Source organism: Diuraphis noxia, unplaced genomic scaffold (genome assembly GCF_037042655.1).
Source record: "Diuraphis noxia isolate RWA-SAM2 unplaced genomic scaffold, SU_Dnox_SAM2 contig0004, whole genome shotgun sequence".
NCBI lineage: Eukaryota > Metazoa > Arthropoda > Insecta > Hemiptera > Aphididae > Diuraphis > Diuraphis noxia.
The window spans coordinates 19793949-19815562 of NW_028301714.1; the positions used below are offsets into that span (position 1 = coordinate 19793949).

General features: G+C 32.1%; 1 protein-coding gene across 3 annotated transcripts in view; it reads left to right on the forward strand.

Annotated features, from left to right (window-relative positions):
* Positions 1–21614, forward strand: part of Sema2a (Semaphorin 2a) — a 384224-nt gene that overhangs the window by 272104 nt on the left and 90506 nt on the right. For all 3 annotated transcript variants that reach the window (XM_089225342.1, XM_089225340.1, XM_089225341.1), the window contains one exon: positions 16995–17082. In XM_089225342.1, the coding sequence (XP_089081468.1) occupies positions 16995–17082 (88 nt within the window). The remainder of the gene's footprint in view (positions 1–16994; positions 17083–21614) is intronic.

A 21614-nucleotide genomic window follows, 5' to 3' on the forward strand; every position in this document is an offset into this window, starting at 1 on the left:
CGGCAGTGATATTATTCGCATGGTCGCGGATAAAAATTGATTATCATTTGAAACGTAATTATATATAGCATTATCATTGGTGTATTATAGGTACCAGCTATAATGCCTATTATCGGAAAGTTTTCGCTCTTCTCTTCCGGCCGATATATAAAACAACGTACCTATATAATATAGTGCCGCTGCGCACCGAAACCGATACATGTATAGATATACTCTGCGGAAGCCATAAAAACGGTCGAGATTTAATCGGAAAAGCGGTTCTCTAGACGGAACACCTACAACACCGGGCATGTGTGTGGTGGTGGAGTTGGTGGCTGGACGGAGATGGGCCGGGACTGCAGGCAACTGGACGCTCTTATATGCGAACTCGCAATTTATGGTGGCTATTAGGAAGGAAACCCCGCGGCCGGAACGCCTCTGTTTCAACCGCCACGCCGACCGCGCTGGACCTGTATATAATATGGATGGTTTAGTTTTTCTTATTATTTTTTTTCGCCTCTTACCTTTTTATATTTCTGTCATGTCGTCCTCGTTTAGAATGTATGGCCTGGCCGCATTGTGATGGCAGTGCAGGGTATAGTATCATGATCGAACGTTTATCCGGCGATGGTTTTCGATTAACCAATGAAAAATACTCGTGCAGGTACAACACACGATATAACGACGTTATAGATAGAAAAGTCTCGACGCGCGTACGGTGAGAATTACGACGCTTTTTCCGAAATATTGCACATAACGATTGTTATAGGTACATATACCGATAGTGTGTCGAAACGATAATATATACTTAGAACTGAATATGACTGTATCACGCATTTTTGGTTGAAAAATAAACTACTATTATAGTACTGAATAGTAGTAACTTTAATATAGTTCAGTAACACCCTTCCAAGATAAAGTAGCATGTTACTAGATATTTTAACTACTTTACGAAGAAAATTGAGTAATCATACATAATATGTTTTTAGGTTTAGTTGAAGGGGAGAAGTGTTTAATAGAATAAATGTTATTATTGATCAATTTTTTAGAACAATAATTGTTGATTTGCGTTTCTATGGCGAAAAACAAAGTGTTGCGCAAAATCGTTTAGAAAGACAGTTCTATGATAATATGTAGGGCTCGGATGTTTATGAAATTGCGTACTTTTTTCTATTTGTTCAATTTAATGCTAACCTGGATACAAATTGTATTCATGTTCTACTGAATCAAATAATACTATTGTTAAAATAGACATTTTGACTGTAAATTACCCGGGCAGAAATTATAATATGTATAATATTATATGAGGGTAGAGGATTAATACTGAGTGTTCTGTACATTTCTAACGATTTTTTAAGTATATATATTATTTATGTTGTATTATACGTGTACTTTAGTATTTTACACTCAAACTGGGAAATAAAATGTATTTTTATAACTTAAACATATTGAAATAAAAATGCGAAATTGCAGTATTTTATATTCATTTCTGAATAAAATCATTATTAAATCCATTTAAAAAAAATTAGTTTAAATGAAACTTTTTTATAACGCGTTAAAATTGCCTACCTAACCAGGTATTAATATTTGAATTTATTAAAATTTTGTTTGCCATATCCACTGCAGCGTTAATGGGAATTACATTAGTGCACATAAAAAATCTGTATTTAATCCGTGACATTCATTAAGTATACTGAATTTATATATTATATTTTGATCAAGTGCATATATTATATATATATATACGCGTGTAGTGTGCACGTACTCGTTTATTTTTTAGCTCAACTCGTGAGCTTCGGTTTCAGTTCGGTATATAAATTTTGGTTATTACATCTATGCTCTCCGAGTGTTAACAAAAAAAATAATAATACCCTTCCGTTACAATGGTGAAACAAAAGAATACACGGGCCTCCTGTGAATGTTTAATCATTAAACTTTAATGTATATTTTATGATAACGAGCTCTTTAATTGTTAACATTTCATTTTAAATAAGTCGTACCACCCGTACGGGTTCAATTAGTATTATGCATGTGACTCACGCGTTACTTTTAAACAGCACTTAAAACAGTAGGCACGCCGATAAATTCAGCCAGTTTTATGATGTGCCGGTTGAATTCGCCTTAATTTTTTTTTTAACTACCTCTCTACGTCGAAAATAGATTTTCCAAATAATTCACGCGTGTTACAGCATACCGTCTTTAGTTTATGGGATTATAGATTTTCACCGAAGTCTAATAACTGAATCCGATGAAGCCAACTAGTGTTTAACACATGTAATATTAGTTCATAATAATTAATGCTATATAGACAAAATATATATTTATCAAAGGTTTTGATTATTTCAGTACAAATACATATACCTATCATAATAATACATATTTTATATTAACTTGTTTTTCAATAAAATTATCTAATTACGCAGATGGTAATAATAAAAAAAAAAAATTTCTTCACAGTGTTATAATAATATTATAAAATATTCAATAACTCAAAGGGGATGGTGTAATATTTTATTTTTTAAAAACAATAATAATTTTACTTTTTTTATTAATCAATATTATATTTATTTCTTCAAAACATTCTTTATCGTGGTTAGTAAACCAGATTAATCAGTACAACTATAAAAATAAAATAAAATATAAGACACTCATTTGGTTGAGGAGTTTTTTTTTCTAATTCTTTTACAGAGAACCGATAATAGATTACTCCAAACAGTTAAGTCCTCCCTAATTAAAATGCATTATGTGTGAAAAATGCTTTTTTTAATTAGAAAAAGAGCTTGACATTTATTGTAATTATAAAATATTAAAATCATTTTAACAGGATAAATCAAACACAATGGATTACTGAAAGCTAGTAGTGCCTTAATTTTAATAAAAAATATTAAGTATAATATAAGAAAAAAATCCTCTTTTAGGCGGTTCAGATAAAGGAATGTGGAACGTGTCTCATAAACATAAATGAAATGCATTCCACTTGTGTGTAACCAATATATGTCGGGTATTTTTAATGTACAGCGAAAAAATGTATATAATCAGTTCTCACATAACAACCTTTCTATAATAGTAATTGGCCAAGAGAATTACAAAGCTTGGTTTTTTATTATTATGAAGAAAGAAGCTAACCATTTTAAAAAGTAGACTGTATTTTATTATTATTATTTTTTTTTCAACAGAGGGGGATGAATAAAGGATAAACCACGCGTTTAATTCGGTCGTTAATTATGAAATTATTATAGCATAAAATCCCAGTAAGCCATAAAAGTAAAATTATTATTCGCCAGATTTCATAATGTGAACCAAGAAACGATAAAGTCAGATAACATTTCTTTACAAAGATATTAATATTACTTATATTAAATACATAATAATACATAATATACACATTTTCCACATAATATTATATTATGCATTTTGTATCCATGTGTACATATTAGTTCATTAGAAATAAAACAATTTCCGTCGTCCCAATCTAAAAACACTTCTCGTGCATATTGTTATTAATTAAATTCCGAAATTGCTTGATATAATATAGTAATGCATGTAGTGCACAATTTAATTTCATTCGAAACTATTTAATCAAAATGCTTATTGTCTCTTGCTCGGTCAATGATAAATTGTTCATAGCTCGGATATAAATTGCAATTTGCAATCCGTGTTTACTACAATAATGTGAAATGAACACGGAAGTAAAATACTAAAATATATAGTTAATGTGTATTCTAATAATGTATCTGTAGATTCGCTATCTTAAAATCAAACCTATATATTATGTATATATTATTATTTCAGTCATGCTTAAGAATGTTTGTTATTTTGTTTTTTTAGTAAAAAAAATTATTTAAAAAAATGAATTGCTTTTCTTTTAAAAATATTTAAGGTTTTTCTGTCCTTTGAATTCAGATTGATCGTTTGTTTTACCACCTCCCTCTCGCTCACCATAATACTTTTATACTGCAAATGAAACCCCTTGACCCTAAATACTACTTGAGTTCATCTTGAGTTGTCTGACACACACGATACGTTTATTTTATCACTCAAACACCTTAAACAGAAAATCATAAAGGTCTACTGCCACACCTTTTATAACGGATAAGTTCCTTTTTCCGGACAATTGAAATCACCATGAAAACGTTGAAACTACCAAAGCAGTACATATAGAGACCCTTTGTCTGATCGTTTAAAATTGTCTATTCTTTCATCCAACCCTAGGCAAATCGTTATGTATTTTCTTGGAAAAAAAAGGTCAGGTCTATTACAGACGCTCCGGGTAAATTGCTTTCCATATTATACAACGATCAAAGGTCACACACGCTTTCTGATGAACGCCTTTTGTGTCAAAAATAAAATCCATATAAGAAACTCTGATGAGGTTCTTAGCTATATATATAACTGATGCATTATATTATTACAATAATGTTCTTCAATACGATTTTTCTGCATTTTCCGAGGTTCCTATACCCGTGTTCTGAATGATCGTCGAAAATGAAAACATCAGCACTAAAAAATTCGTCATTCCATCAATTCAATTTTTTACATGTGCACAAAATTGGTTTATTATTCTTGCGACGGTGACTATGTTTTTGGTATCCGTTATATTGAAATATTGACTTGTTATATTCACTAGCGCATATATGTATGTGACGTTGTTCTATTTTTTTATTTCTTGTTTCCTCTTATATTTCCCCACACTTATTGGATATTATTCAAAAGCCGCGTGTACCACACAACTCCCGTGAGAAACGATAAATTTGTCTGTATATGCGAAATTTGCTCGCGACGGGTGTGCGATAAAACAAGATTACCCCGCGGTGTAGGGTTCCATGGTGGTACGCTCCAACACCCACCCTCCCCTGGAATACTGTACACAGGTATCTTCTGTGGAAATCTCACTGTGGGGTGTGGTTGAAACACCAATGTTGCGTGAATAGCCAGTACGGCTCTAATGAGGGCCCAACGTGTGACGAAAAATACGGTAGCAGTAAATAAAATGTTACAATAAAATTATCAATAACCAACAGTGCTAAATTAATGGTGCGATAAATAATCGTACGCTCTGCTAATTTATTATATTATTACATCGCGAAATATGAAAATAAAAAAAAAATCCACCAAACAATAAAATTAGGTATAATACCTGAATATTACTAAATGTATATATATATATATATATATTATATGTGTGTGTATAGTTTACAGCTCTACAAGTACGTAACATTTTTGTCGGAATATTGTATTTTTATTTTTATTTAAATAATAAATAAGCCTCGGAAGCTATGGAAATTGGCATACTAGGATCTTAAGGTTAACAATTTTTAAGGATACAGTATTTACATATTATATAAACAAGAACAGATTATATTGTATTATTATAGTTATTGAACTTTTGCATTATTGAAATATACACATTGTACAATAACTCTGAACATAATAATATTATTACGTATAAATTTATAATTCATCTCAAAACTATTCGTAGCCAAATATTTCAGTAATTTAGTTTATTATATTTCCCAAACTATAACTATTAATGTTATATTATTCAGTCAATAGAACAGATATAGTGGATAGGGATATAAAACAGTGATCGTAAAATATGTATTACAGATATTACTCTAATGAAATTCATAAATACAATTTAATATCAAATATACAAGTTAATGCATTCTAGAAAATGTATTGAACCATTTATGTTTATTTATGTATTACTTATAAAATTAAAAGTTATTCTAATTAAAATAATAATATGATTAATCTGTAACAATTTAACTAATTTACAGAATTCAATTAATGATAATAGGGAGTCTCCCATTACGAGCATTTTAAAGTGTGCATTAGAAATATAAATAAATAACATGAACCTGAACTCTAAAGGATTACTATTGTACAATTTATACAAACATGGTTTAATTAATTTGCTTATGAAAAACAATTTAAAATTAATTTGGGCATTTGCCAAAGGTAGGTTTCTTATATTATTATGATTATACATAATAGAAATAAAAGTAAAGAAAAAAGTACGAATAAAATACAGAATTAATGTGTTGGGAATTTGACAATACATTGCTCTCTTCAACGCAAGTCACTGGTATATTATTATACATTTGATATATTATTTGCATTTAAAAAAAAATACGATTTCAAGCAAGCTTGGTTTACTTTATGATGTTTATAAATATTTTATTTTTAAACTTTATGTGCTCATAAAAATAATTTACGAGTAAATATATAAAATTATATTGAATACAGTAATGAATATGAAATGAGTAAAAGATTAATTCCAAAAAAACTAAAAGTTTCATTACAAGATTTAAAAATTACCAAATAATAAATATTATCATGTTGTAAAATTAACGTATAAAAGTGGTATATCGTCATAAAATTGATAAATTGCACAAAAATTGAAGTTTAAAACGTTCATAAAAAAAAAACTCCCCGTAAATCAAGCGTTGATGTATTTCAAACAAAAAGATAATCATACCATAAATATCGTATTATATTCATTTATATATACACATGTTCATGTTTTAATTGCTGGCGTTTAAAAAATTGAAATAATTTATGACCTATATCATAGTAGTACAAAATAACAAAATATATTTACTGCAGTCTATTCATAATTAAAACTTACATAAAAAAATATATAATTATAAGGTATAAACTATAATATTTGTTATGAACGTTATAGTATTTTTTGAAGACTCGATTTTCTTGATAGTTTCAACAATTATTATAGCGCTACAACTTTCTGAACAGCTTTCAACTATGTTGAATTTTTATTTTTTAGGAGGTTTTGGTTTTTAGGAATACAAAATTTTATCACCGGTCATGCCTCCAACAAATGTAGGTATATGTTGGAAATTATAAAATACATATTGCAGTGAACCAAAAAGCAAAACAAAATATAAATGCATTTAAAATAAGCTCATTAATTATTAGTATTGTACCACGTTAATTAAATGGTTTTCGTGAAAATATTAATCAAAATACATATTCAATTTACTTTTCTAGACTATAAACACAGTAACCGAACAAGAGGAGTGCATTATTATTTTAAAACAAATTAAACAATAATTTGTCATTGATATAGACGTGTAATATTAATAGTTGTGCGTAATAATAGTAATAATTATAATAATAATAGTAAGTACCTCTGCTGTACTATATAGTTCACACAAAACGCGCCCGCGGCAATATTGCCGGTCGCTAGTAGTTTGAGAAACCGTCTCGTCTTTTGTCGGGAATGTTATTATTGCCATCGATTAATTCGGGACATTATTACTATAATTCCGTTTTCAGTGCGCTATGATAATCCCATAGTGCGCAGGTAACCGGAAATGGCTATGGTGCGCACGGTGAAGGATATGGTCTATAATAATAAAATCTCATATTAAATTGCTATATTTTTGCGAATTAGTATCCTTCGTAGTCACTCGACGTGACGTTTCGGGTAGGGTATGTTTGGGCGGACCGTAAACAGAATCAATCGGAAATTCTGCTCGGTTCGTTTCTTCAATTTCGGCTAAACGATTACAACAATGCACGCACTATGACAACTACGACGGACCGTATATAATATGTCTTGGGAGAAGAGCTGTTGCAAGTGGAGAGAGATGAAAGAAAAAGTCGACCGATATCTAACTCGGACGATATTCTCTCCATATATATAATATGTATCGAAAACAATTAAACTTGGACGTGGACGGACGTGAGTGGCTTGCTGAAAATATAATATAAAAACCATCAAGTCTTATGTTTTTTTTTCTCTCCCTATCCTTACACTTTCTTACCCCCTCACACACACACACACACACACACACACACACACACCCACACACACACACACACACACACACACACACACACACACACACACACACACACACACACACACACACACACACACACGAACACACACACACACACACACACATATATAGTCCCTCTTTGATGTCTGCAGTTTTGTTAAACTTTATACATGTATATATAATACTACCCTACCTCGATGGTCTGCTGCGCTCCACCCGCGGACTACCTAACTCGTGTATCGTTTTATTCGTACAAACGGCTCGTCGTCGCCCACCCTTTGCCATTTTCCGCGTGCTACAAAAACTGCACTAGCTCCGCACGCCCCACGTCGTCGTCATCGTCGCCCCACGAGGTATAAACAACACACAGAAATTCCTGAACCGATACCACGCGATTAAATCGTTTTGGGGGGAGGGGTGGGCAGGGAGTGCACTCCAACACACACACGCATACACCCACTCGTATCCAAGAATTGACGTACCTCGTTAAAGGCCCAGAAATTCGCAACGGAATTACTATACAAGCCCGCGTGAACTATGTGTGTGTGTGTGTCTTTTTACTACCCAATCGATTGTGTGCGTGCGTCGTTTTACCGCCATCATTACTCACCCGGAAATGCGCCACGCGTGTTTGTATCGTAAATATCTAAATTGGTGACGAAACGTTTTAATACACGATTATTGTGTGCAAGACAGATTTAAGTTCATTTCGGTGCCTTTAAATATTATATGTATTCATTTTTTTTAGCAATATTTTCACACCCAAAAAAGCAGAAATTTCGCGACATCCGTATTGTTTTAAAACCTAAATTCCTGTTCATATATATATATATATATCACATATAAAATAAAATATCGAACTTTGATATTATACAAACATGATTAATTTTTTAATAATTTGCCGTAACGTTATTTTAGCATAATCGAAGCGGATAATTGTGGGAATTTATATAATATAGTCTATCCATACTATATTTATTTATTAGTAGATATAAAAATATGGTGCGATTTTTTTATACCTAATATTAATGTTTTACATAGCTTGTGTTTATACAGGAAATTCGAAATAGATCCATATAAATGTCAGATATCATATAAAAAGCTGTAAACCAAAAGATTCCTATTTCATTTTATTGTGCCAGATACCAATATTTATGATTATCTTCGTTTTCATTTTAATACAAATAAAAATAAATAAATTACATAAATATATAAAAATCTATAAAAATACGAATACCTTATTTGTTTATAGTAATATTCAGAATTTTATAAAATTACTTTATATTTTATTTTAGATTCTAAGTTGAGCGATGATGTTTTTGATAATAAAATAATGTGTGGGACGTGGGTGTTTCTTTTTTGTCTGTAATCAACGTTTGGAGCCATAAAAAACACCTTCAACTTTAGGGGTGTTTTCTAGTGGTAAATTGGATTTTGTTGGTATTTTCAAGAGTCAAAAGTAAAAATCGCAGTTCTTTTAAAAATAATCTAAAACAAAAATTACGGAAAACAAGATGAATTATTTGCTTATACAAAAATACACAATACTTGTTACCGAATAGATCGATGACTTTATTATTATGTTGTAATTCAAAAATTAAACTAAACACCGTAGATACTTGGAATTTTTAAGAGATATTTATAATAATTATTATAATTTAAAATGTCTTGGATCTTTTTGAGCTATTTCTTTGTACACTTAAAATTGTCGACTTTGTTATAGTTTTCTCTCAATTATGCTGTTAAATGTTTATTCTTAGTAAAAAATCTTGAATATTTAATACAAGATTTTCGTAAGTTTTTAATAAAGCAAATAAAAACACTGAAAATAAAGTAACGCATTTAATTAAAAACGTTAAAAGTTAAAATGTTTACGAAACTCATTAAAATTACAGAAATTTGTAAATAATGTCGTGTGTAAAAACGCATAAGATTTTTACATGGTTTCCTCACAATGTATTTCTTGGAAAACTAAAATCTATTAAAAATTCATAACTTTTTTTATTGACACTTTATGTTTCGATTTTTACATAATATATTGTCTATTTGAACAAATTATCGAATTTTCCTTTAACAAATTCAGCTATTATGTTGTATTTTAAAAACTATTAATCGCAGGAGCTTGAAATATTTCACCATTATACGTATAATATTATTATTTTCCATGTAGATAATACAATTTTAATTAATTGAAGCTAATTTTAAGCTATTTATACTCCTGATCCTATCCCCTGTGTAGCTTTAAATGAATATGTAGGTACTCATATTGATTAAAATTAATTTTAATAATATTCCATATTTTTGATATAAATTAATTTAGCATACCGTATTACTAATGAAAAAATAAATTACTGCCAGAAATATAAATAAATAATATTATTATATCCTTAGAAATAGAATCTGACACACTGTTTCCGCTCAGGATCATTTTTCGTGTACAATGATTGAATTTAAATTTAACACATCCATTACAGTGACATACTCAATACTATAGGTATAAAATATAGATACAATCCAAATCTTATAATATAATATATATTTATATATCAGAGCAATTTCCATAGTTTTTTTTCTATTGTTCTTTACACAACATAGATATTTTTGTGTATTGATACTGATGTAAAGAATATATAAATCGCTTTTACACTTTAATATTCATATTTAAGTGTGAATTCTTGCACTGCCTTTTTTTTTTAAAAATATTAGTTTCGTTTTGTTTGTCAACGACTCTTAACGGGCGATTGTTCAAAAGAATAAATATGAAATATTATCAATATATTACGGTCCCCAAGTCCTATTCGTTTCGTATAAGAAAATTGTGCGACCTTTGAAGCGTAATGGCATCCAAGGAGTCTGAGGGGATTTAATCGGACCGGATGTACAAGTGAGCATTTTTCCAGTTCGTGCACAGCCTTTATTGCGTTCCGCAGTTGGCATAGTTGGACGAATTTTCAGATCTCTCGTATTAAATTGTAATTTCACTAAATGAAAATAGGCTTAGTATATTTATTTTTATTTTTGCGTGGAGACACGCAAAAGGGGTTATGAATAACCGAGGTGGATCCAAAGTCTGCGGTAGTGGTTCTGAGTAGGAGAGTTGGTCGTAAATAAAGATTTATGTCTTACCGGAATACCCTCGATAAACAACCGCACCCCCACCATGTATACGCGCTCAGGCTTTTGTTTCTTGAGCTCATTAGGAACCGAGAGCACCTGTAGACGTTCTGTAAATTTATCTCAATTTATATTTACCTACTGTACTCACGTATTAATTTTTTTTCCCTTAGTCCAATCGAAACGCAAGTCGAATTTTGTAATCTAAGGAAAACGTGTACACTTATTAGAATGTGTCAAATTGACTTTATTTTGTTTTATGACTAGTCCGTGTAAAAAAATAAAAATAAATATGCCTTCGCATACTAATGCGAATCGGTTTTGAGGTAGACACGTATTCTTATCTCGAGAGAATCTGATTCGAATACATTCCGTCTGTTCAACAGAGAGCATAAATCATGACGACTTAGCGCGAACAGCGATAACGATAAATAATCCTTCGGAATTTGCTTTTAATTGATAATTTATTATAATATACATATTTTGGCGTTATATTTCATCCTTAAAATGTATGCAATTAAAAATTAAATGGAGGATTTTGATGGAACACAGCAAATTAGTTAAAAACTTAGTGATCTTATCTTAGATACCTAGGTAGGTATTTATTATATATTTTTAGATTTTGATTATGAACAAGTTTTAAATATGTAATAAACAAATTTACGATCATTACAATTATAGAAATATCAATTATTATTTTAAATCTATTATTTAAATACTGTTTTGTAGGTATCGTATTATAAAAGCTGATAGTTGTATATTGTAAGTTAAGTCTCAACGAAAAATAACAAACATAATTAAAACTAATGATAAAAATACTACAATGATGATAAGTATAGGTAGATGCTTTATATTTAAATTCACTCGTAGTGACAGTGTATCTTATAAGTTAAAAAAAAAAAATGCTTTCATGACGGCTGTGGTTGTCAGATATGCAGGGGAAAAAGTTCAGCTGCCTCTAGAAAATGGATTCACAAAGCCGTAAAAAAACCGTTGATGTTGACGTTTTAACTAAAAAAATTTTTTTATTAAAAAACAAAATTCAGTTTTTTTTTAGTATAATAGTATTATGCGTCACTGGCCATACACAACAACAAAAGCCGTATGCGTATGAGTTTTTGACTGAACTATATCGTAATAAATTTGAAAATCTCTAGCTATAATATTAACAGTCGGAAAATACTAAAATGTACAAATAGGCACACATAAAACAATAATTAATAACACTTTTCCAGTCTGGTTAGAATTATAAATGTTCACTTATTTCCTTTGAACATCCCACACTTCACTTAAAACTGAATTAAATGGCGGTGATGAGTACTTAAACTCGACTATATTATGAAGTTGCGAATTTTGAACGCCATTCAATCCAAACATTTGTTCTATTCTTGTGAAATGTGCTAATTCCTAAACGTGTTTAAAGTCTCAATTGTATATTATTAATTTAATTCTGTGGTTCGTGACAGGATTTAACACGCGTTTTACAATAAAGAAGAATTTTTTTAAAGTTTTATTTCTTTTTTCGTGCCTTTAGTCGTTGATTCAATTTCGAAAATAACTCAGAGTTCACGCGAATTATGTAACTTCTATAAAATTATTAATAACAAAATATTATCGGATCGCACGGACATATGGATTTTGTCAATTTAAAATACCTCAGCGTAAGTCACGTCTTTCAAAAACTTTTATTCGCTCCTACTTTTTCTCATCCCCTTTCATAACGTTTTTGACGTCGTAACGATTGATGTCGTTGAAGATCAACCTCCCCCGGGTGTAGGGTTTTAAACCCGGCATTTTTATTCGGTTACAAAAGATAACCTAACTGAACGGCACGCACAAAAAGTATTGATTGGTTAGAACTGCCGTCGTACATACACTCATATCTTCCGACATGTTATTCCATCTTCGAACCACACGGACTATTACTTGATTGAATCGAACGATTTTCGGAAAATGTTTAACAACGAAAATGTACGTAAAAAGAAGTTCATCATCAGTGATTGGGGTGACAAAAAAAAAAATCTATGAACAAACATATTTTGTCATTTGTTCGGTTTCCCGCTAAGACCACCTCTGGCCTTTTAAATTGCCTCACGTCGTCACACACACACATATACACACATACACTTTTTCGTCTATACTTCAACTCAATATCTTAAAACATTGACATGCGCGTGAGGGATGGAAGAGGGTGCTGAATGTGGAATGTAAAAAGAAAGAAATGTCCGTGGTGGAAAAAGAAATAAAGAACAACATTCAATAGAGCGTTATTTTCACCCCTCCCCCCTCCTACCGAACACCGTTCGTCATGTTGCAGGGCGATCGAGTGTACGTTGGGAAATGGAAAACTTTCTAGGATGTAAATAAGATGACATGCAAAATATTGAGCTCTCTCGACACGTTGTCGTCAGAATTCGTTTTATGAATGACTCTACGCGTACGTCGCGAGCGTGAGGGTCTTACTCATACGACGATGTCTATATACCTACTATTATTAAAAGTAGTCAAGATGATGAGAGCATTAGCATACCTTGTCAATAATATTGCCTTGATCTAACGCATGACAATAAAGTGTCTTTTGGTTCGGGCAACACGCATTGTATTTAATTATTGAATCCGAGTGCATATAAGGACGGAATTAGTATGTACCTTTTTTTTAACTGGAACGGAACTGGTATATACCTTTTTTTTTAACTATGACGGAATTGATAGGTATAAAAAGAGGTTCTTGGGAGGGAACTTGGATGTAGCCTAATATTGTTTGTGATTCGCACACGATGGTTTTTCCACGTGGGTAGGCACCCTAACCGGTCCCTAGGTAAAACATGGTATGAAATATAAACATGATCGACGCCAACTTCATATTAACTGCTTAATAAGAACGCTATATAGATACACATTATTCATTAATATTATCGTATTAGAAACTAAATCGACTGTTGTACAAGTAGTGAATCTCTATTACACGCGAACTTTGATCGAAAGTAATTTTTTTACGGAAAGATTGTTGTGACTGTATAAGCATGTTTGGGTTTGTCATTGTTTTTTTTTCAATGTTTTTGTTGTTTATTTTAATAACCGTTTAACATCCATCTATTTTAGTTGTTCAACTATTTACGTTTTAAATTTGTGTTTGATGTGAGTGATGTACAAACGAAAGACGGAACTTGGTCTTTCCCAACCGTGTAATTAGAAATGTTTCTGACGCATAGAATTTGATGGATTTTTGTTCGAAAACTTTAACTAACAACTTTTTGAACGAAACCATTTTTCAAGAGAATTATTTAAGGATATAAATGCACATTTTATAAGACTGACTTTGAAATACATTTTGCACTTTCTTTAATAAATATAAGTACTTAATTTATGTGCTCAAGTGTCTATCATAGGTACACTATTGGATTCGCTTAATACCGTACAACTATATTTTATAACTTGTTCGCTAAATAGTAAATATATTCAATTCAAACGATTCCTTTACTCTCGTAAAACACTATGTTAGTACTTTGTAACAACCAACAACAGCTGGTACAACGCAATGTGCCATCGTAGAAAATTATAATATCGGATATATTATGTGTGATATTTTTTATCCCAACAGAGCCGCCAAACGTTGTCGTTCTTATAAATTGTATATTTTATGTTAGTTGTACTTCGTGTGTGTAACCAATGACTAAGCTTTTTGATTTTGCAGCTTTAAATCATTCCGTTAAAGCAACGTGTATCTAGGTTCAAAATTAAAATAGTTATTTTATAAAAAACATTTTGAACAAAAACAATTTTTAACACCTACGATTTTTGAATGCATAGGGTATAATAAATGACATGATAACTAGTCGTCACATAGTGTTTATATATAGCCACCTGGGTCACATAAGTAGATAAACAATAATTTGCGCGTATTATAGGTTCGATATTGTGGTAGAATGATATTATAATCGTAGTTAATATTCACACCTATGATAATTCGTAGAACGTGCCGGTACATCTATTTTTACAGTGCAGTATTATAATTTTGGTAACTAAATATATCGCTCTAACGGCATTTTAATCGACGTGAAACATTAATTGTGGAATAATTACGAAACAGCTTCATCTCTAAACTCGATCACTCTGCAACTATATAATATAACGTTTCGAGAATAATATTTGGTACCCTATAGTATAGTAGTTTGTTTACGTATACTATGTGGACCACATAATTATTGTTATATCGTATACTATTGTACTTGCGTATGCCCGGGCTAGTCATAAAACTTATTCAATATTCCACGAAATTGAAAATAAAATATTATACCGCTTAAACAGACGGCTAAAACCGCATTTGGAAATGTATTATATGATTACCCTTCGATATTTTACCGGGTGTTGCCAAGCACACTATAATAATAACGAGGTGCACACTCGCGTATGATAAATCGTTATTGTTTGCTATTTTTTTGTGTGTTTCCTTCTCTTTGTATTTTTGCGACATACGTTTGGGACGTCTTGCGTCGGAGTTAGGCGTGCACGCATAATAATAATAATAATAATAATAATTGAAGGCGTTACTGCGCCCCGGGGACCGTTACGTACCCTCCTCCGCACGGCCTAACCTTCTTTAATATATTCAGACATGTTCGGCACTAATTTAACGCGGGTAAGGGAGAACTTTCCGAGAACCTTCTCAATCATAAATTAATCGACGAAACCAATTTAAACCGTGAAAATTCGTTCGTGTGTGCGTTTAATTTCTTTCCTCGTTCTTTTCGATCGTGTACCTATACAGTCCGATGAAACGTGTTTTTTTTTTTTTTAATCTTGTTTATTCAAACTAATGATCACTGCAGGCTCGCACTGTGTATATACGCACTGTATATATACGTATAATACACTCTGTACACTTAGTGCATGTGCGTGTGTGTGTGTGTGTGTGTGTGTGCATGTGCGTGTGTGTGTGTGTGTGTGTGTGCGCGCGCGCGTACATCCGTACAGTAAATTTTAAACTTTTTGGTGGAACGGGAACAAGTTTTTATCGTTCGAGTTCGGGCCGTTGCGCTTCGCACGACCAAAGTTTGTTTCCGGCTGGGGTCTGAATACGCAGCCGCTAATAATTTACACCACGTGTAACCTACGAAAACAAACAAAAAAAATCTCCCCGGGTCCGATGCCCTAAGCAGGAGCGTTATAGCCATAACCCTTTGAAAACGTACGTTTCATTCAATAATCATCACGCGGCGATGTTTCCGTTCGCGCCGCTCACATGAAATCTCCCAGTATCCTGTTTTGATACGATTGTTTTCCGAAAAAGTGCAACACGCGCCACGGAAAAGTTTTGGAAAACGCAAGCCGACGAACGTTTTTGTTGATAACAGTTTCCGTAAAAACGACAATTAAAATTAAACATAAATCAATTTGAAAACACCGAAACTCTCTGGTTGTTAATTGTGTTGAATGTATGGTGTATATACGTAACAATTTATTATCGATAGCAAGTATATTATATTATATTTTACAGGCGTTACTTTACATTATTTTTAGGTTTAGATGAGTAATGTTCAACCATTATAATTTACTATTATTACAACATTTTCTTAGACATTAAGGTCTAAAATTCATTAAAAATTAGAGACTTCTGCAGTTCTAATAAATCTCTAACACTGTAATGATTTTTAGTTTTTTTTATTGAAAATTTACCATCGAGATTATCTCTGCATAGTGGATAACAAATTATTAAACGCGTTGTTAATGGATATTAAATTTATAATGAAACAATTAATATTTCTTTATGCAAAAACGTTTTTGTCGACGCTTTTTTTAATGAACAATTGAAATACAAATAAATTAAAACAATTGAAAGATAAATAAATTAAAGCCAACGTTGATCTACGATTTGCATAACACGACAAATTATTTTTGTTTAACACCACATATATATATATAAGACGGTTGTTTAACATTTAAGAACGCAATACCTAATGTAATTGTGTTGCTGTACCTACCTATATATATATATATTAATGTAATTCTCCTGGGCCACCTCGGAGAAGAACGTGCCTTAATCTCCTCATCAGTGTGGGCATAAATTTACGGTCGTTTGTTTGTCTGTTACAGATCACGTGCGAGAGTTGTCCTGCGGCCGAATGTACTACAGGACTTTTCACTTGGATGAAAATCGTGACACATTATACGTCGGTGCCATGTAAGTTTCATTTGTCATTCTCACACGCGTTTCTCCTATTTTTCACCCCCGAACGTCATTGACCAGCCATTTTTTTCAAGTAGCAGGTATATATATTCATATATATATACATATAATGTAAAGTGTATACAAGACTTTGTGTCGTCGTAGGAAAAAATATATTTTTTTTTCACTTCATGAAATTCCGCTCAACAAGTCCATAATATTAAATAGTACTCTTTTTTAATTTTTAATTCAAAACTATATATAATGTCAAAGTAATGTTAGGTAGGTACCTACATTACATTGTTGAGTTTCCCGTTTGTATTTATAAGCTTTATGGCCACGTCACAAAAACACAATTACTACGTTATATCATTATATATTGCCCAAATATTAGTAAAAGTCACACATACATCTCGCACATAATTTCATATTACAGTAAAGTGTTGTCGGTGTATGTAATAAAAATGCGTGCGCTCTGCCATCGAATAAAATACATATAAATTTTTTTTTTGTTACCACATTAATTCTCGTTTTTAACATTTATTTTCTTTGGAAATTGCACTACGCGTTATGAATAAAATATTAGGTTTGATTTATTAATTTATTTGTCATTTCGCGCGATGACGTCATGTACGTATCACGCCACAGCTCATAAAATTATATAAATTAATAATAATATAATATGCGTATAACAATAATAGTTCGTGTACCTACCTATGCATTTCGTACCGGCAATATGAGTAATTGCAGTTGTGCCTTCGTTTTTCTATTTTTTGAACATCATTCATGAATGAATAGAATGGCAGTAATTCATTACATTCGTTGAACTCTTTTAAAATCCGTTTCGTGTCGGACGATTATCGTCGTCAGCGAATAATGATAATAATAATAATAATAATAATATGCAATACGGGTTGTCGTATAATTTGATTATTCGACATAGCACGTGCGGGTCGGATTCAATATATTTTCTTATACGATTTCTGTTTTCTACGTCATAAGCGTACCTGACTATATATTATATCATATGAAAATATATTATTATTCTCGTTTATATATTATATACACACGGATAATGCGATGCTATACCTTACCACTGCGCCGTCACCATAAAATCCCCCCCCCAAAAAAAAACAGCTGGATGTAATTTCAAGAAAAAAAAATCCATTTTATGCGCACGTCCGTGTTTGTTCTTGTCTTTCATTTTTATTTTGTCCAAAGCGAAAATTTCAATAATCTGAATTCCCTATTGGATCGCACGGATACGAACGCTGCAGTCTCTCGCGCGTTTGCTTAACGATACGTGACGTTACCGCAGGAAACTGAAATATTATTCCCGGTGTGCTCCTACGTCGTACAGTCGTGGCAGTGGCTGTACGGAGTCCGAAGGGGGGTGGAGTAGGACATCTGTTACGACTTTACTAACCCGCCACCGCCGCCGACGCCACCTCCGCCGTTTGTCGTCGTATATAATATTGTACAATATATTATTATATATGTGCGTGTGTGTGAGCGTGTGCGCACCGGATTATACCTCAGGGTCATTGGTTTCCTAGCACGCGCCACGCAGTTTCCGTTTCGATAATAATTTCGCGTTTCCTTTTTGCGGGGAGGAGGCCACCGTCGAAAATCCCCCTCTTATCCGGAGCACCGGTCACCGGCGATGACGCGGAAACAGAAGAAGCGAAATAAACGTTTGCCGTTTACTCGTTTATCGTATATTTTAACCTCACCAATCCTCTTTTCTGTTTTGTTTATTTTTTTGTTTTTTAAGCACAACCCGGACGTGCAATAAAAATGTCAACACGAAAAGGTCGCCAAAGGCTAAATGTGCCATTAGCATTTTTAACAATGTATACGACAGCTCACCGTGGTGCACCCGCGCCACCCCAACCCATCTGCAGTATAAAGTCGCGCGATAAAGAAAAACCCCTACAAAGCATCTCATTACCGAAGAAAATCGATCTGCCCGCGCTCGCATATTATAATATTATATTGCATATGCCGAGAACGTTTTTAATAATTATTTATGTCGATAAAGTAAGTCGCTATATACACGCATAAGTAGTATGGTATTAGCACTAGGCAGTGCAGAAGGTGACGGTAGCGGTAATCCAACGGAGGTGCATGTATACATAACATAATAATATAATATGTGTAGACGTGTAGTGTATTATATTTCTATACGCACTATAACTCCGCATAGTCCGTTTTTATGCAAAGTACATAAAAAAAAAAAAGATAATGATAATAATAATAACAACTTCGGTGTCCCTAAATGTATAGTATTATGTGACATAACCGATAGAGCGCTTCGTGATTAAATATAAAAAAGAGGCAATCTCGGTAAAATTTATATATATATATATAAAAAAAATCACTTATGCTAAAAATTCAAACGATTTACCGTGCAAGAAAATTTACATATTACCTATATTATACTTACGTGCCACTTTTTTACTGTACGTCTGTATAAGCGTTCCGTATAAAAAAAAAAAAAAATTATTATTCTTTTTCGTATAATAATACCATGCAGCTCTAAATAAAGGCATGCGGATGGTTCGAACAATGTTGTGGAATGATTGGGTACTTACTGATATTTTATCTTTTGGCCATTTACCGGAGAAATACTTGCCGCCTCCGTTAGAAATTTCCTTATAACGCAATATTTTAAACTGGAATGTAGTCCTCACTATAGTAAAAATATAGCCAAACGTTCATCAATTATCCATTTACCCTTTGTATAATATATATATATTATAAATGTGCGAAGGGATTAATGAGTATATGTCGGGCGAAACGTTAAGTTACGATAATGTGGTCGGGACACGATTTGTTCGACATTATAATGCTATGCAGTCTAGAACACTACACCAACAAATCAGATATTACATAATTTAATTTTAAATGTTTGTATACATACCTATAGGATACTGCTGTTATAATAAATATGCTAATGAATTTCCTCCGAACCGTGGACTTGAACGTATATTTTTTATCGTCGTGGATAATAATATTATTCATTTTTTACACGCGAATCAGTCAATCGTTTTTTATTCAGTCTTCCGGCTACTGTGATATACAATGAGTAATCAAGACAGTCGAGATGTTAGCCCTAGATATTCATTCACCTGTTCAGATCTCAAGCCTCTTCGACACTTGTGTCTAATTTGTGATCGCGTGACTTGGTTTTTGTCCAAATGACAAGTAAACAGTGTTTACATAACATTAATTGACACTAGAATTTATGAATGCTCGTTCGCTTTGTATACGGTGGTGTAATAATTAGAACTTCCAATTAAAAGTCCATAACAAACACGGTTTTGCGTAATTGTTAAATAATAATATTAATAATTAATTAATTCCTCGTGATTAATACTGTATGACTTTGTAATGGGCATTGTCGTAATGGTAAAATTTACATATCACGGATTAAAATGATCGACGAAAATGTCCATTAATAATCGATCGTCCAATCGATTCTATATTTTTTCTTTTTGCACACCATAATGCCCAATAACGACGCGTATTATATAATATTGCTAGAAAAATTGTACGAATTTAGGACCTTATTATTCTTTAATGCAGACCATAAAATAGATAGTTATTTGTGTGTTGTCCTTATTTTTAATGTTACGACTTTTGAGAATTTTAGTAGCATTTGAGATAATATTAATGGCCATTCAAGTAAACACATCGAGGTTTTTATAGCTTGGTTTATTTCCACTGTGCTCTTTGTTTTAACCTATTCCTCTCCCCTCCCCCCTCATATCGCTGTTCCAAAAAAGGGGTATTTTCTCCGTTTTCTCTTCGGGTTTCATTCCGGTCGGCTCAATTTCATGCGATTAAGATAATACACGAGCCTGACAAAGTATTGCACAAACCGGCCGTTGCCTTAGCCTGGGAAACTGCACATTATGATCTGACAGATTTTGACAGACACGATTGGGTCGCTGCCCCGTGTACTCGGTATTTACGCTAAAAGTGTTCTTATATTCTCTCGGAGCTTAGGATATTTAATATCCGGTGGCCAGTAAAACACTAAAGTATCGGGTTAATTACATTAGGTATATTTAATCCGTAAACGATTTATATTTCAAAAATAATTTCATCAATATAATAATATGTTATTATTATTAAATGGAATTAATTGAATGATATTAAATTGAAATTAAAAACTTAAGCCTAAATATTTTATTATTTCTATAATAATATGAAAACCTATACAAATTATATCATGCTTAATGTCTGGATTAAATAGTATTATTAAATTTGATCACAGAGGTTTTGTACACCAATGTATTAATTAATAAACAAAGATTCGACGACAGACTAACTAAAATAAACATAAAATCTCTTCTGAACTTATTAAAAATGGAAAGAATGAGTCATATCGAGCATTTGGTTTAAGGCCAAAATCAGTCAATCCGGACTTCCTGTGGCATAGAACGCTTTAAAAGGACGGGACGATAGATGTTTGGGTTCCCTATTCACGCGCATGATAAGTCTGTGGGTCGTAAAATAAACGCCATTTGCGATAAAAGTTC